An 18,594-nucleotide genomic window follows, 5' to 3' on the forward strand; every position below is an offset into this window, starting at 1 on the left:
GCAGAAATTACACGTGTAAATAAAAGATTGGAGGGACACAAAAAGGGTCAGAGGATTTTCGTTCTTCATTTGGGTCTTCAAACGCGTTGGGCCTTAGGCATAAAATATAAACATTTTCAAATATTTTATTTAAGAGTCGAATGCATCGATGATTATTTATGTTTGTATTTTATCTACTTTTTGTTATTAATTTCAAAAATATAAGATATTATCATTTTCATATTTATTTAATTAAAGTATGATCACTTTTATTTTTATTTAATTAAGACGTGTCACCACGGGTTAATTGATTTTAACAATGATAGAATATGTGATATGATAGCTGGTATAATCACAGATTTGGTCCCTGTTATTTATCTATTCTTTCAATTTAATCATATTTTTAAATAATTTTTAACATAAAGTATATATTTTTAAATAAAAATAATATAAAATATTTTAAATTAAGTTAATACTAAAATATTTTTAATAAGTTAATATAAAAATGGTTTTTAAGTTAAAATATATAAAATGTTATGAATTTAAGTATTTATGCACTAAGATGTAAAATATATACATCATATTGTCTACTTTAGACCAAACAATGGTCTTGGCTTAATGGTTGGATATATGTTTAGTTTATTAACTGACCAAGTTTTGAAACTTTTTTGCCCCAATTTGTTTTCTTTTGTTTTCTTTCAACCGGAGAATGACACGTGTCACTCTTTAATTGGTGGAAATAAATATAACAAATTAAAATAAAGTTAGTACTCCAACTAAGTGTTGACACGTGGAATGACATGTGGCATCATTCGATTGGAGGATTAAATTCATTTTAATTTATTAAATGTAAGACTAAATTGAGAGGATATGTAAATAGCAGAGACCAAATGTGTGATTATATTAAGATATTTAACTGCTATTAATGAAAGTTGACTCAAGGTGACCACATCTTAATTAAATAAAAACGAAAGTGACTATATCTTATGTTTTTTAAAATCAGTGACCAAAAATAGATAAAACACAAACATAAATGATCATCAGTGTAGTTAACCCTTTATTTAAAAAGAAAAATAAGTGAACTTTAGGGTTTATTTGTTTCACTGAAAACCGTTTCCGAAAAATAAATTATGAAAAATAAATTATATTTCCTGAAAACAATTTTCATTGTTTGGATGTTGTAGTGTAAAATATTTTTCCGTTGTTTGGTTAATTTTTCTAAAATAATTTTTAGAATTTGTTTTTGTGAAATAAACATACATATTTCATGAATTTTCTTGATTTTGTATCTTTTAATTTTATTAATTTAATTTTATTATTATAAGATTATATTTTGCAATCATTAAATATAATGTTTTACTTATATAAAAACGTAATTTATAGGTATTTTTTACAATCATGTATTAGTATTAAACATAATTAACTCCAGCTTTTCCTTTTCTACCAACGATAGTAAGTTTAAAGGTAGCCAAGGCCACAGAATGAACTGCTATGGCGACTGTTTTAAGATATTTTGACTCTTATAATTAGTACTACTTATTGATGTTCATAATAAGATAATAACATAGTCTTATAATTAGTACTACAACACAATAAACAGTTGTTGATATTCATAATTAATATATATTACAACACATTTAAAGTTAAAATATTGTCTAAGCGCATAATTAATACTATAACACATCACAAAGAAAGTCGCCACCATAAAGATGTGGTGTTTTATTCTTTGTAAATTTTTTCAAAGCTTCAGTAATCTTACCAAGTTTCTCATCTACATATTGAATGTGGTCATTATCGATAGTTTTTTTTTATATTTTTTTCTAATTTATAAAATTAATTCTTTAGCCTTTGAGGTGTAGAACTTGTAGCTTTGTTATTAAGGGTCTATTTGCAATTTGGGAGGGTAAGTTGTTTTACGGCGAAAGAGGGATGTTTTCCCTTTGACCGCAAAATATTTTCAGTTGATCATAACATTTTCTTTGAATCAAACATAGAAAAATTATGAAAACGTTTTCTTCCAAACAAATGGACCCTTAATATATTTGGATATGTTAATTGCAATTTATTTGACAGTAAAATACATCATATAATTTTTAGTATTATTTTTTTTTATTAAAACTTAAAAATATTTAGTTTAAGTAAAACGTGAAGGCCGAAATATTGAGGTCTTTTACAAAAAAAAAACTGTATTTAGAATTTAGATCAGCTTGGTAAAATATTTAAAATAAATGTATTATAATAGGGTAATTATAATATTTCTCTTCAAATTATTATTCATCTTTAAATTTAATTATTAAATTTTTTTCTGTAAATATAATCACTAGTGTTACAATTTTTTATTATTTTATTTACAATAATTAACGAGGTTGTGACGTAATATAATATAATAATAATTTAAAATTTTAAAATTTAGGCAAAAAGGCGTATAAGGTCCTTGAACTTTTAAAAAAATCAATGTGGCCCTCCAACTTATAAAACAAACTCAATGTGACCCTTTGACCAACGTTTTCCGTCGTTGACCGTTAAAGTGCTGACATGGCAGACCACTGTGGTTGATGGCATGGAAGATGGGCTAAATTGGTTTTTTTTAGTTTTGTTCGCGGGCTAAATTGGTTATTTTTTTAAAGTTCAAAGACTTATTTATTTTAAAAAAATAAAAATAATTTAAATTATAAATATAAATTACTCAAATATTAAAAAACTCAATATAAAAAATAATAAAATTAAAAATTAAAAATTAAAAAAAATTATATTTATACTAAAATACTAAAACTATTATAATTTTTTTTTTCAAATATATAACAAATGTTATAAAATGATAACTTATAAATATCAAAAGATTTAAAAATATTTTCAAAAAGAAATATTATAAATAACATATACATGTAACATATATACATGTTATCAAAATTGTTATAAAAAATTTGAGACTTACAGGAAAAATAATTAGAATACATAGTAAATTTTGATTAATCCAAAAATTGTAAGTCTCGACTAATTTAAATTATGTGAATATCGATTATCAATAATATTAAGAACATGTATATGTTATGGATAATATATCTTTTTAAAAATATTTTTATTTTTTTATAATTTATAAATTATAAATTATCATTTTATAACCTATGATATATATTCAAAATTTTAAAATATTTTATAATAAATTTGGTATTTTAGTATGAATATACAATTTTTTTAATAATTTAATTTTTATTTAATTTTTTATATTTAATTTTTAAATATTTGAATAATTTTATATTTATAATTTAAAATATATTTTTTATTTTTTTAAAAATTAAATAAGTCCTTGAACTTTAAAAAAAATCAATTTAACTCTCGAAAAAAAAAGAATTTAGTCCATCTGCCACAGTGGACTGCCATGTCAGTACTTTAACGGTCAACGACGAAAACATTGTCAAAATGTCACATTAAGTTTGTTTTCTGAGTTGGAGGGTCACATTGATATAAAAAAATATTATGATGACCACATTGATTTATTTTTGAAAGTTAAGGACGCATTAACCTTTTCCCTAAAAATTATATATTATATCAGTTTGATTATAATTTCATAAGTAGGGTTATAGGATTCACCGTAGCTGCTGCCATCCTCCAATATCGCTGCAGGTCGAGGCAAGCGTTAACATTTAATAATTTCATATACAGATTAACTATCAATGGACCTTATTGATTAAATTCTTATAAAAATGTTTTTACATAAAATACTTGATGCGGTTACATTTATTAGTATTATTAATTATATCTAACATCCATTCTCCCATTTTTAGTTTATATCAAAATTATTTCAGACATTCAATTTTCTTGGGTCCATGGGGGAGAGATGAAAAAGGTGGCAACGGCAGCAGTTTTTGAAGGTAGACAAACTTGAAACATGGCACCATTAACATCAACAAAAGCACACAACATCAACTTATTCCAACATTTTTCGTCATCATCGCCAGACCACATACTGATTTGCCACGGTTACATATGAAATCTGTTTTAATCAGCGATGGACAGCTTCTTCTTGCTTGCTGCTGGTGTTCTTTTCATAGTAATGGTAAGCTGCTGCACCCGACAGCACCGCGAGTGTCAAGGCTTGTGCGTGCATCCTGGCATGTATAAGCCTTAGGCTTGGCTTAAGGGGAGTCTTTGCACCAGTAAAAGTATTATAAGCCAGTGATGCCCCAACAGCTGATGCCCAGATTGCTCCTGCAACACCCAACATTGCTCCATATTATGTATAAAAACCAAACCTACAACAATGCAAAGGGATGTGAAAAGGAATTACACTGACCAATGCTGGTGAGCTTGTGATTCGAGACCCAGGTCTGGACTGCCTCCATCTCGGACCCCTTTGTTTTTTACTTGCTGTCAGAAGAAATTAGTAGTTGGACTGGGAGATGAAGGGGGGATTTTGGGGTTATTTATAGAGTAAATGGAATGATTTTCAAAGTGTTTTGAGGTGGCCCCTGGATTTTGAGGTTTCACTTTTTTTTGGAACATTGGATAAGGTTAAACAAGAGGCTTCCACCTGTCTGGTTTTATCGGTACCCGCTAATGTTTCACTTTGTTTTGTTTCAACATGTGCCTAGATTGGATGCTGTGGGCCACTTTCATCGGTTTCTAAAGTGTGAATTATGTCTGCTAAAATATTTCAACTTCTTCTTTTACTGATCCACCTACCGCTATTGCTATAATACCGATGAAGGAAAAAAAAAAAGACTAAATTGGAGGAAAATAAGTTGGTTTCATCGTAAGTTTTCACATGTTTCCTTGAGGTATCATATTTTTTTTAATTAATCACTGGTATCCGATCTATTGACTGACTAATTCAAATCGGGTACTGCAGAGGAGAGGACGACTCTCCCAACTCAGTTTGTTCCATTCGCAAACGTTAAGATTCGAACTCCTAACCTTACTTAAGGGACCTAATCCTCATCCCACTAGACCAAATGGTTGTTGGTCGAAGTATCGTATTTTAACTTTGAATATTTCTTCACTGGGGAGGGTGGATAAGTAAATGCTTACCTTCAAATTCAAATGGTTATTTATTCTATTAATTATGCTTCATTTAAATTATTATCTATATGCATTAATTTTATATTATTAATATACATATATATATATATATATGTTTTTTTTTAAAAATATTTATAAATCTGTTACTAATTTAGTTATACCACATGTTTAAGTTCAACATTCTTTTATATTATTAATATATATGCTCTCTGTAATACCCGATTCAGATTAATCAATTAATATATTGAAAATTGGTGGTTTATACTAAAAAAAATGTTAAACTTTTTTAAAATAAAAAAGTAGATATATAAATATTTAATTCCATCTCCAATATTAAAAAATAATAATTTTTTAAGCGTAAGAATGCCACCATGTGGGTCGGTGGTTAAAACCAACTCACTCTAATCTATAGATCAGTCTATCATTAACCTTAAAAATACATTTGATTAGCGGAATCCAACTTTGATTAAGGGCCCATTTTAAAACCCAAATCATCAGTATTTATTAATATATTTGGTTCATGGCCCAATAAAAAACTGAATTTTCCCGCCAACCCAAAACCAGAATCATCCCCCAATAGGAACTGAAGCTTGCATTTCTGGGGAATTGAGGTAAGAATGGAAGGAACAAAATCACCAACGAGAAGAAAATCCGGCAGAAAAAGGAAGCCCCTCATCGATCTCAGCAATATAACCCATCATCTCAGCCTTCTTCACAATCCTCTTCTTCTTCTACTACTTTGATCCAACCCCAAATCAAATCATCTCTTAAATCCATTCCTCCCAACTCCATTCTTACTGCCACTGGGTCCACTGTAAATGTTAATAAGGACAATGACAAGGAGAATAGGAAAAGTTCTAATAGCAAGGCGAATCCTAGCTCCAAGCTGTCTACTCCGTCAGAATCGCCTTTTATTTCGGGTAATTTTGATGGGATGGGTTCTCCGTTTTATCTGGGTTTTGATTAGATAGGGTTTTGATTTTGGGGGTTATGGGTTGTCTAGAATCTGGATTTTCGTTTTAATGCTAATGAATTGGTAACAATTTGCAACAACAGAACTTTGTGTGTTCAATTTAAGCTATATAGATTTTCTTCTAAAATTACTCTATGAATTTGAATTAAGGTTTTTAGTAGTTTTACTGAATGTTCATTTTCTTCATTTTCAACGCAATCTACATAGGCTGTGATTCCAATTTAAGTTTCTTATATTTGGAAGCACCTTTTTCTTTTGCAGAAATTACAGTTGAATTGTCTTCTATGTGTTGGAAATTTTGTGAAGTTGATGAACATCAACTACTTTTTTGTCCCTAGTTTTCTGGACTGTGCATCTATTTTGGTGATTGTGCTGATTTTGAGTCTTGTACAGTTTACAAGAGACCAACTGCTGAGAGAAGGAAGAGTAAAGAGAAGGGAGTTGCTGAGCCGTTGAGTTGCATTTTTGGAACTAGGATTCCCGACTTAAGGTGGTTTTCTTTTGATCAATTTTGCATTACTTGTTGGTTTGTTAGTAAGTCTTTGGATAACTTTTACTCTTTGATGACTTTAGAAGGCAAATGATACTTAAAATGTGTTGGTATGTTAGACTTCAATGCAGTCAAATCGGATTTCTTTGTTGTAACTTGTAGGCAGTAGTAAAACATTAGATAGATGATAAATGAAGGAAGCTTTGTTAAGCATTCGCTCTACATTGTGGGTGGTTAGTTTTTAGACAATGCCTACAAGATGAGGACTCCACTATTTTGATCAATAAAATGCACCAAATGTATGTACATTTGATACCTTGACCAGATGTTCATAATCATGCATTGGACAGTAGAAAGAAAAAAAGCCTGCAGTAATTGTTAAACGATTTACTAATGGTCATTTTGCATCCATTTTCATTCATATATTGGCCATTTTCCTTTTATAACTGAATCTTGAAGGAGATAGTGTCTGATCAGAATGAATGACTATTGTTCCCTTTTAAAACATTTTTACTTTAGATGCTTGTGTTTCCCTTTTTTTTTTAACAGCTGTTTCCAATTGAAGTCATGATATTTTCTAATACAAGGTTCTTTGATCGCTTCAGAAAATGATTGTTCACCTCAAATCTTGGAACATAAAAGTTTGAACTTTACCTCCTTCATGACTATTGCTTCTTCTCTTTAATATAGGAAAAAGGATGGAGATGGTGATATTGGTATATCCAAATCATGTCCAATGCCACACAAAAAGGTTCGCTTAAAACTTCCAATATCTTAATTTGATTTGTGTTTAATGGATAACCATGCTATTGATCTTTGGTTTGGGGTTTGGGGCCTTCATTAAGACGACCTTTAAAAAGCTCTTTAAAATTTTTCAGATTTGCATATATAGAATCCAATAGTTTGATATTATGTATTGAATAATGATACATATCTACACATTCCTCTCCCTTGTCTTGATTGTGAGGGAAGTGGGGTGATTGTGGTACGGATAAGTGCTGCGGCAATTATTCATCTTTTCACTTCATCAAATCAATTTCTCTTCAAAATGATTTCATTTTCTGTTGTTGGAGCATTAAATGTCGGAAAATTTTGTTAGTGTCTATACTATATGAACTTGTTGTCTATTTCTTCAAGAATTGAGGCGACACTTCTCTGTATTTAGAGTAGTCTTGGTTTTCACACACATCTATAGAGTGGAGTTTAATTTAAAATCTCAATGAAGCATGCTTTCAGGAAGCTAAACAGCGATATCATTCAACTTTACAATCTGTAAATTGCTTAGTTATATTATTACTATTAGTTATTATATAGTGATGTTTGCTTTTGCATTAACTCATATCGCGACATTTGTCTCATTTGAGCTTTTTTCTTCCGTATTGCATTGTCACTACAGAAGCAACGCCGAGTGAAGGCTGAGATAAATGCTTCCAAGCATGATTTGCCCCAAGATTTCATCGACAAACAAAGAGCATATTTTGCAGAGGTTGATGCATTTGAACTGGAAGAGGAGGTCGAAGCAGGTAATGAGTCAAACTAGATGGAAAAATGTATAGAACTGAATGATTTAGGATAATGCAAATTAAGTGGATCTAACACTGTAAAACTCTCTGTCCATAGTTACCAAAATAATCATCTCACCTTAGCCATATCATCACCATTATAGTCTTGCTTTCCACTAGTTTTATATTGTATATGACATTATATGTTCCTATGTTTAGAAAAAGGGTTTTTGATTCCTTAGCAATTGTGGACTATTGATATAATGTTGTTGAGGAACTGCTTGTGTTAGACCAAAATGATTTTGGTTAATAGGAGGAACTGCCTGCAGTTGGACTAGCATCGAATTTTGTTTTTAAATCCAAGTCTACGTTGGATTATTATGCATTGAATTATCTTCCCCCACTAGAGCAAGGCAGTGTAAGGCTCCATCAAATGTCAATGTTTATGGCACCAACTACTGCTATAGGTCATTGTTAAAGAAAGACTCCATGGCATGGGGTTGGTCATTAGTGGTAGGGGTGAGCATTCGATCAAGTTGAGTAAAAAATTTCGAATTATTCGAGTTGATGAATCATATTTTACAACTTGAACTTAACTTGAAATTCTTTCGAGTCGAGTTATTTGAGTTTCTGTAATAATTTTATTATAATTATTTATAGTATTATGCCAAAGATTTGTTTCAATTTTTTAACTTCCTTTAACCATATAAGATATATATATTTTCTTTTCTTTTCACATTAAAATATTATTTAATATATCAAATACAATCTAAAATTATGAAATATATTCATAATATTATATTTTAAAGAAAGTATTTTGAGCGTAAAATATTGATGAGAGTATAAAGGAGTCAATGAACTTATGGGAATGAAGAATTTGCAAAAAATTGTAGTCAAAAGACTAAATTGAGTAAAAAGCAAAGTTAAAGGACTAAATAAAGAGAGAGATTACATTTTTAGTAAAAAAGTAAGAATTGAAGTTATATAGGTATTCTATTGTGGTACATGAGCATGTGGTTTAAATTTGGTAAAAACAGACTTAAAATAAGGATGAATTGAAGAAATAAGGAAATTATGAAAAATTAAGGGACTAAATTGAAAAATAGATAATTTGTTATAAAAAGAGGAATTGAAAGTACATATGTATTCTACGATAGTTTAAGAGCATGTGGTTCAAATTTGGTAAAAATATGACTTAAACTAAAGGATGAATTTAAGAAATAAGAAAATTATAAAAAATTGAGGGGCTAAATTGAAAATTAGACAATTTGTTATCAAAAAGAAGAATTGAAAGTACATATGTATTCTATGATGGTTTAGGAGCATGTGGTTCAAATTTAGTAAAAAATAGACTTAAATTAAATGGTGAATTTAAGAAATAAGGAAATTATAAAAACATTGAGGGGCTAAATTGAAAAATAGACAATTTGTTATCAAAAAGAAGAATTGAAAGTACATATGTATTCTAGGATGATTTAAGAGCATGTGGTTCAAATTTGGTAAAAAAATGACTTAAACTAAAGGATGAATTTAAGAAATAAGGAAATTATAAAAATTTGAGAGACTAAATTGAAAAATAGACAATTTGTTATTAAAAAGAAGAATTGAAAGTACATATGTATTCTACGATAGTTTAGGAGCATGTGGTTCAAATTTAGTAAAAAAAACGAATATAAAATATCTATATTGAAATGTGCTAAGTGATCTTGGTATTGATACTACCCATAAAGTAACAAGACCCAACCCATAGTATCGATACTCATTGAAAGAGTATTGATATTGTTGCCCTCAAAACCCTTTTCATCTTCCATCTGAAGAACTGTATCAGTATTGTTCCTCTAATACCGATACTCGTGTCGAGAAATACTTTATTTAGGCACGAAATTTGTTCATTAAATTATCTTAAAGGTCCTATCGAGGTTCCCAAGTTTTCTTAAAATCTTATGTAAGATATAAGGGGTCATAAAAGGTCTTTAAATATGTTAATAACATGAATTTCATAAATCTACCATGGAAGCTCATTCATGCTCAAAAACTCAAACTTTCTAGTTAGATGCATGCAAATGACTCACAAATGGTATGAAAGAGGTGTAAATGCGTTACCTTAGTTTCCTAACTGCTGGAAACTCTCTGTCAAATCACCCAAGGAGCAATTTCTCCTTACCTTGGACTTTGTAGCCTTTTCCCACCTTTTGCACTAATCAAGGACAAAATAAATGAGTTACTAACTAGCTTAGGAAGAGGTCAAAATGTTTCTTACAACTTAAATCTCCCTTGAAATGGACTGGAATCTCTCAAATCCTTAAACCCCACTAAACCCATTTATGACTACAATAGTTCAAATCCTTTGTTTGAAGGCTTAAATTGAAACTCTATGAGTGAGGACAACAAATCTTACCTTAGCAAATCAGTACAGGGCCTGGAGAACTATAATTTTGATCTTTGCTTGGTTTCTATGAAGAGGAAGAAGAGACGAAGGAGGAGAATAAGACAAACTTGTGGAGGAAAAGAGGAAGAAGTGTTCAAATGTGAGATCACGCAAATTAATGGGTATTCATGCTTTGTTTTAAAATTTGGTCTAATAATTCTTTTAGTCCTTCACCTTTCATCCTAATATTGAAAACACCTTTTTCAAAGTCATTTGTCCCCAATCCAAGCCCAAACCCACTTAACTCTTAGACCAAGGCTTTCTTAAGGTTAATGGGTTTATTCAACCTCTCTCGGATTAACCTGAAACTCTCAACCTGAGGGTTGGGGTGTTACAAGGTTAACCTGTAATTAAGCCATTTATAACGGTTAACTGTTATCGGTTAATTGTTTCTCAACGATTATGTTATAATTAGAAAAATCTCATAATCGTCAATAAACAGGATTATCATTGACTAAAGTACAAATAAAATAATAAAAATTTTGATATTAAATGTTTAGTTTTTTTTAATATTCTAATATGATTACAATATAGTATTTATATTCCATTTCAAGTATATATTTATATTCTAATTTATTCCAACCTGGATCACCTAAGAAGAATATGCATACTAATTCTCTAATCACATACTCAAATGAATTTTTTTAATACCAATACATTACATCACCAAATTCATTCAAATCCAAACATAATGAATGCATGCTGTCTAATAATCAATGTTGGGTTGTAACAAATAAAGAGATTTTGAATTCATCAAAGCAAAGATGCTAAAAGAGAAGGTTGTTTTGGTTGAATGACCATAAAATTGTATTTAATTTGCTTCTTTTTGAAGAGAATCAATCAAATTGGTGATGTATTTTAGGTATGATAGACATGAAGGCTTCACCAAATCATAAAGATTTTAATGGACTAAACACTCTCAATCTGGGGTACAAATACAATGGCTTTGAAATTTGGGTACCAATCAACACTGCCTTTACCACAAATTTATATTCATATCAGCAAGTCGCTGGGAAGTAATATTTTCAATGAAGAAACTAGTTTACTCTTGATATGCAGCTAGATATTTTTTTTTAATAATTGATATTTATAAATTAATTAATTCAGATTAAATATTGCATAAATCCAATATATGCATGAATCTTTAAACTTAGTTTGTTCCATTCATGGACGTTATAATTTGAACTTACACTAGATCAACCTATTCATTAATAAATAACTAAATATTTTTATCATAAATTTAATTCAAAATTTAAGATAAACCACAATTAATTAAAGCCTTAAAATTCGAATTAAGCTCAAGTTTTTTTATAACTTACACTAAGCTTAGTTCGACTACACCCCCTAAATTTATTATTAGGAGATTTTGTATTGTTTGAATGGAACAACATTCTATGTAAAAAAACATATTTTTTAGAAAATATTTAGTAAATAATCATAGATAAAATAATAAAATATTTATATAGAAATCTATTAACCTCGGGTTCCATTCTTAATTTAATAATCTGAAGTTTTTGTTTAGCCTGTTGATGAGAAATGGTGATTATACCAAAAGAAAAAGAAAAAACGTTATCATATTTAATTATTATAAAAAAGTTAAGGGTTTGATAGTAAATAGAGAAAATATAAGTAGATTATTGAGAACGTGGACATTGCCGTGCAATAATTACCCTGGAGAAGATCTCTATATAAAACGATGGATCGCCACAGTTTTGTTTCAGAGCCATAACCCTAAAAACACATTTTTCACTTCACTTATTTCGATCGTCATGGATTTTCATTTTCCAAGTCTTCTGGGGCTTTGCTTCTCCTTGTGGTTTTCTGGGGAACCACCAGCTGCAACGCTCAACTTTCAACAAATTTTTACTCGAAATCATGTCCAAACTTGTTTCAAACTGTCAGATCCACCGTGCATTCTGCTTTAAGGCAAGAAGCCCGTATGGGTGCTTCGCTGCTTCGATTGTTCTTCCATGATTGATTCGTTAATGTATTTTCTAAAATCATTTACACCTGATCTCGAAAATCATGCATGTTATTTCCATGGTTTTTTTTTGTTAATGTGGTGTAGTTTTGGGTGATAAGGATGCGATAGATCACTGCTACTGGACGACACACCGTAGTTTACCGGAGAAAAAAATGCAGCCCCGAATGTGAACTTGGTTCGGGGATTCGACGTGATCGACGACATAAAGTCTGCAGTTGAGAACGTTTGCCCCGGTGTTGTTTCTTGCGCTGATCATATCGCGGCCATTGCTGCTAGAGACTCTGTCAATAATGTAAGTCGTAATAATTAAGTGTATATATATATAGGGATGGATCAAATGAGATAATAATGGACTTTTAAAAATTTCAAATTCTTATATATTTTAGATATTTTTTATATGTTTTTATTGATCATACCATAACATAAAGTCATATACGTAGTTGGGAGGCCCCAAGTGGGAAGTGAAGCTTGGAAGAAGAGATTCGAGGACTGCAAGCCAGACTGCTGCGAATGCTAACATTCCTCGTCCAAATTCGAACTTGACTCAGCTCTTCTGGGTTCAATGCCGTTGGTCTTTCCACCTGCAGGGACTTGGTTGCTTTATCTGGTTCCTAATCTTTCTATATATGCGTCATAATATTAAATTACAGTGGCCGTATCAAGAATACTTCAAGAATCTTGTCGGGAAAAGAGGAGTGCTCCACTCGGATCAAGAGCTGTTGAGTGGGGGATCAACGGATTCCATTGTTAGGGCATACAGTAAGGATCAGAGATCCTTCAGCTCTGATTTTGTTGAAGCCATGATTAAGATGGGAGACATTAACCCCCTCACTGGATCTCTGGGAGAGATCAGGAAGGACTGCAGAAGGGTTAATTAATTATTAGTTTATCACTTTCTTTTGTTTTGTTGTATGGATCCTTTAGTTTTTTTTGCCCTCCTCTTATAGTATTTGTCCTAATTGATAAGGACCGACTCATATCGTATATTTGATTTTGGTGGTGAGTCTATCAGTAAGAATTTTCTATATACATAAGAACTAGAACTTAAAACACGTTTGAGAGATATAAAATTAATTATCACTTGAACCATCCCGTTGCCTAAATTTCGTTTTTATTTTAATCATTCATCTTTAGTTTCATTTTCACTTTAATTATTTATGATTATATCTTATTCAATAAACTGCCTCACAATATTACAACGTTATGTGTCATTATATTTGTTATATGTTTGAGAATTAAATTTTTAGGTAATACCAAAACAAAAAATATAAAAAGTTGAAATTCAAATTAATCATATTAATTGTGTCTAGATTTTTATTTAAATTAATTACATTAATTATAATCAAATATTGAATCTTTATACGTGTGCCCAAGTTTCAATAAAAAGATGACTAAATTAAATAATTAAGGGAATACTACACTAGTGATCACCGAAAACTTAAGATTAATTATTATATTGAATTATGACTAATTGAGTTTTGGGTTTAATTAAGATTAGTGGGCTAAGATTGTACATTAATGTGTTGGAAGATCATTTTAATCAACGCATGCATCCAAGATTGTACATAACACTTTGACTCATTGACTGTAAAAAGATTTATTCAAAGGATTTCGGTGTTAGTTTTAGGGAAGATACCACAAACATCGAACGAAAGATGAAGACAATGACATTAACAAACTTAGGATTTAGATTAGAGAAGAGAATGAGATTGTTTGTGGATGAAAGAAATAGATTTTAGGGTTTTTAAGAGAATAAAATTGAATTTTCAAAATCATAAGAGTCAAATTAAAAATCCTTTTGACTAACATATCGTGTGATCAAATTGACTAAAGTTAACAAATCAATGACCAAAATGTAATTAATCAATATTATAAATGTCTGAAACAAAACTTTTCAAAATCAATTTTATGTTAGTGGGCTTGTGTTGGGCCCAAAAGTTTTGGGTGATGGGGTGATTAGTGTTTTATGTAAGAGAAAGTAGAGGGGCTAATAGTGCAATTTTCCCTTATTGTTTTAAAGCTAAAAACCCTCCCCTTTTTATATCATGTTTACGTGAACCACCCTACCATTTTCTCACCAAACACTCCTCTCTTCTTCTTCATCATTTTCTCTTTTCTTTTTCCTTTCTTAAGCGCAAAATTTTAAGGATTCAAGCTTAGTTTGTTGTAGCCAAGGTAAGACTGTTTCTCTCCATCCTTCAAGCTTTGTTTTAAGCTCCGTTTTGTAAGTTTTAGAATTAGTTTTCAAAATGAGTTTTTCTTTAAGGTAGGGTGAATCCTAGTTGATTCAAGAGGTGTTTTAGTAGCCAAGGCAGTACGGTATCGTATTTATAACTTTCTCGTACCAAGTGTAGATCATGAAAAGTTAAGATACGTTAGAAAGTTAAGTTTAAAGCATGTTTAGCAATTTCCATGGTAGATTGTTCTTTTGATGTTATAAGCATGGTATAAAGCCTTATTTATGCTCCTTGTAATCTCATAAGACTTTAAAGAATGTTTGGGGACCTCACTAGGGTCTTTGGGATTGAAAAATAGAGTTTTTACTACTTGTTTTATGACTTCTACATGTAGAGTATTGATACTATAGGGATAGTATCGATACTTGTTCTTCGTTTTGGGCATATTCGTGAGTTTTTGGGTAAGAGTATCGAAACTTTGGGTCATAGTTTCGAAACTCCTAGAAAGTTTCGAAACTGGGCAGAACAGAATGTTTAAAAGTATAAATATTTATATAAAGTATTGAAACTTTTGCATAAGTATCGATACTCATGGGCTAGTATCGATACTTTCAGTCTGTTTTGGTCAAAACGTTTTCAGAGGCCCTAGATCCATAGTATGACCATCAATGGGATTGAATAGGTGTAAAACACTATAATAAGTGCTATAGAAGGTGTTTAAAGTTGGGTTAAAATGGATGAAATATCTTTTGGGTATCGATACCTTAGGAAGGGTATTGATACTACAAAGAGGGTATTGACACTGTAAGGCCAATATCGATACCAAGGGTATGGTTTGAGCTTTAAAGCACGATTAAGTGTAGAGGCAAGCGAGGGTATCGATATTGTAAGGTCAGTATCGATACCAAGGTTGAGAAATGAGTTTTAGGTCTAGAGAAAGTATAGAGGTAAGCGAGGTTTCCAAAAGCTTATAATTCCTCTCAAATAAGACTACAAGTGAGAACATTTATTAATGTTAATTTCAAACGTAGAAACGAGAATAAAGTAGGGTGAAATAAGACTAGCTTTGTTTGAATGCTCGGAAAACGACCAGGACACCCGATTTCCTTTAAAAAGATAACATAGTCGACAGTGTAAATTCAATCCAGATATCCTTATGTAGGGCCAAGACCCTTCTGACTAACTATGTTTGTTGAGACCTTAACACGTTTTAGAAGAAATGGTGGGCTAGTCAGGGGTATGGTTTTCGATGCATAGAATTTCGGGGGCCATATCCATAGTAGACTAGAGGGGTGTGTGAGCTCCGAGATGCAGAACCCTCAGCCACACCATGATGTATACCATAGCGTAGAGAGTGAGTATTCTCGAATACTCACTAAAGAAGTTTTAAAGCAGACTAGCTTGGGCGCAAGGTCTAACACTCTAGGAGTGGCTAGTAGAATAGAACAAATAGCAGTAGACCTTATATAGTAGACTTGATAATGGAGGTTTTCAGTGATGCAATTAGTATGTTTTAGCCGTTAGTGTGGAGCTAAGCTAGTTAGCTCAGCCTTCGGATGTTTCCGTGGGCAGGTTAGTAGATCAAGCAATTGGGAAACATTAGATAAACCAAGTTTCAGACCAGTCCAGTACATATCAGATATACGTCTCAGCGTTTTTATTGGGCATGTATATTTGTAAACCTTATTGTTCAGCTAAGTCGTGGATTCAGTCAAGTTGTCTGTAATATTTTTTAAGTGTAAATATTTTATTTTGGAGCTCCCCTTTAGAAAAGATTTTTATTATATTTCAGTTTATTTTATGGCCGTTTTAAAGTAGGAGAAAGTAAGTTTAAAGTTGGTTAGCCATTTCGTGGTTCCGTGTGGCATACTACATCGATCGATTGTGTGTCGTTTTAGTCTTGGTGTTATAATCCTATATTATATATATGTAATTACGACATAAATCAAACATCATTATTCTAGTTCAAAATATAAAAATAATACATGTATTTTAAAATAAGGTTAATAAATCTAAAAGAGAAATATCATATAAATTTCAATGAAAAATAATTAATCAAAATTTAAAGTAAAATAATATTTTTATTAAAAGTAAAATATTAATTAAATTATTATAATTATTTTACTAATTATTATTATATCAAAATTATATAGATTTAAATTGTGTTTAAGATTATTAATACTTACACGATCGAGTGATTTTAGTGATAAAAAATTATTATTATTTTTTAAGATCACAAATTTCAAACATGAAAATAAACATTAATATTATATGATCGAAAATTATTTTGTACTTACTTCATATTAATAAAAATTATTATTATTATTGTCAAAAAGAGAATTATAATAGTTTTTTTTTCGTTTTGAAATTCCTGACCCTCACTAGTCTTTCTTTACACTGCCCGCCGCCAAACAAACCCAGTTTTTTTCTTGTCTTGAAGATTCCGGCAGACCAGGAAATCGAAATTAGGTGATTTTTGAAACCCTAAAATTTGACTTAAATATTGATTTCCACTCAAGTTATCCGATTAGTTACGGCTTGGTTTGTGTTACCTGCTCTCTGCTATATTTGATTATCTGTTTTCCATCGCACTGATATTTCTCTCTGTTTATTTTGTTGAGAAGGGATTTTTTTAAGGCATCAGTTTAGCAGAAAGAGATGTCCGTTATCGCCGCTATTGAGGTCTTTAGCGGTGGCGGACGGTGCCGCTACCTCGAAACGGCAGCCACCACTACTAATGATTGATTGAATTTATCTAATCGTTTTATATTTCTATCCGATGATATGATTTAATTCATTTAGAGGATTAGTGAAATGTCTAGCAATGAAAATGTTATGGACAAGAATAAGAGTAAAGATGTAATGAAAATGTCTACTAAATGATTTAAATTCTATTATTCCTCATCTAAAAGTTATATTAGTATTTTTTTTATATGTTGTATCATGTTCAAATGCGATTGTACTGGCATATTTTAGGAAGATCGTGAATAATTTTTCACGAGTTGATCTCAACTATGATTATTTTAGTTTTCAGACAATGCATTCTTATTATCTTCTCTGGTGCTAATATATTTTATTTTTTAAGTTGTATTTGTAAGTAGAAAACTTGTTTATCTGTGAACTATAATTTTTTTTTTATTTGATTTTATTTTTTGAAGTATTTCTTCGATAGATTAGATGCAAGATTGTTTTCTTTCTTTCTTGGGTTTGGGTCAAGTAATAGGGAACACTTTGAATTAGATTAAGACTAACTTTGAATCTAGAACTGGGTATTGAAATGAGTTCAGGCAGTAATTGGATATTGTCAAAATTATTATGTTAGCATTTGATTATGATACATCGTACACGTTCCTCAAAATTAGCATACTTACCTGTTATAATCTTAATTCTTCCCACACACCCATTTCTCCTTTTACTTCCATTTATCCTCATCGACTCGTGGTACCATCTCAAGTATATCCTTTGATATTTTTTCCTCCGTTTCATGCCTTTTTTATTGGAAATTGCACAGCTTTTGCAGATAGTGATTTTGGCTTGTTATAAGCTAGTCAAAGTGAATACAAAAAAGAAAGAAGATGAAATCGGTTGTGGGCATTGTTGTATCAAATAAAATGCAGAAATCAGTGGTAGTAGCAGTGGACAGGCTCTTCCACAACAAGCTTTACAACCGCTATGTCAAACGCACCTCCAAATTCATGGCCCATGATGAAAAAGATCAATGCAACATTGGTGACAGGGTATGTCTTCAATTCTTTGGTCAATGTTTGAGTGTCTTGTACATCAGTGTCATATTAATATTGGAAATACTTCAATATGTGCTTTTCTTAGGTTAAACTAGATCCTTCTAGGCCGTTGAGCAAGCATAAGCATTGGGTTGTTGCTGAAATTCTCAAGAAGGCTAGAATCTATACACCTCCATTGGTGGATACTGCTGCAAATGCAAGTAACAAGAATGAAGCCCCGCTTTCTTCAACCTCTTAAGGTTCTGCACTACATCATTGTACTTGGTTGTAAAAATCAAGTTCATGATTACATCTAAAAG

The 18,594-nt window shown here is 30.7% G+C and overlaps 3 protein-coding genes and 1 pseudogene across 3 annotated transcripts; 3 read left to right on the top strand and 1 right to left on the bottom strand.

Moving 5' to 3' along the window:
• Positions 1–3,953: 3,953 nt before the first annotated feature.
• On the bottom strand, positions 3,954–15,554 carry LOC120207948. Its single transcript, XM_039207330.1, has 3 exons — positions 15,544–15,554; positions 4,274–4,372; positions 3,954–4,188 (listed from the first exon to the last, which is right to left on the bottom strand). Exons 2-3 carry the CDS (start codon positions 4,320–4,322, stop codon positions 3,983–3,985), a joined length of 255 nt encoding a protein of 84 aa, XP_039063261.1. The 5' UTR covers positions 4,323–4,372; positions 15,544–15,554; the 3' UTR covers positions 3,954–3,982.
• Positions 5,832–8,201, top strand: LOC120207934. The gene is made up of 4 exons (XM_039207322.1): positions 5,832–5,918; positions 6,310–6,461; positions 7,152–7,212; positions 7,858–8,201. Exons 1-4 carry the CDS (start codon positions 5,832–5,834, stop codon positions 7,999–8,001), a joined length of 444 nt encoding a protein of 147 aa, XP_039063253.1. The 3' UTR covers positions 8,002–8,201.
• On the top strand, positions 12,331–13,253 carry LOC120207936 (annotated as a pseudogene).
• A 1,387-nt stretch (positions 15,555–16,941) lies between the features above and the next one.
• Positions 16,942–18,594, top strand: LOC120207949 (30S ribosomal protein S17-like). The gene is made up of 3 exons (XM_039207332.1): positions 16,942–17,021; positions 18,064–18,289; positions 18,381–18,594. The coding sequence occupies exons 2-3, from the start codon at positions 18,128–18,130 to the stop codon at positions 18,531–18,533; spliced, it is 315 nt and encodes a 104-aa protein (XP_039063263.1). The 5' UTR covers positions 16,942–17,021; positions 18,064–18,127; the 3' UTR covers positions 18,534–18,594.

The sequence above is a fragment of the Hibiscus syriacus genome, unplaced genomic scaffold, assembly GCF_006381635.1.
Source record: "Hibiscus syriacus cultivar Baekdansim isolate YM2019G1 unplaced genomic scaffold, ASM638163v2 tig00015498_pilon, whole genome shotgun sequence".
NCBI classification, from domain to species: Eukaryota; Viridiplantae; Streptophyta; class Magnoliopsida; order Malvales; family Malvaceae; genus Hibiscus; species Hibiscus syriacus.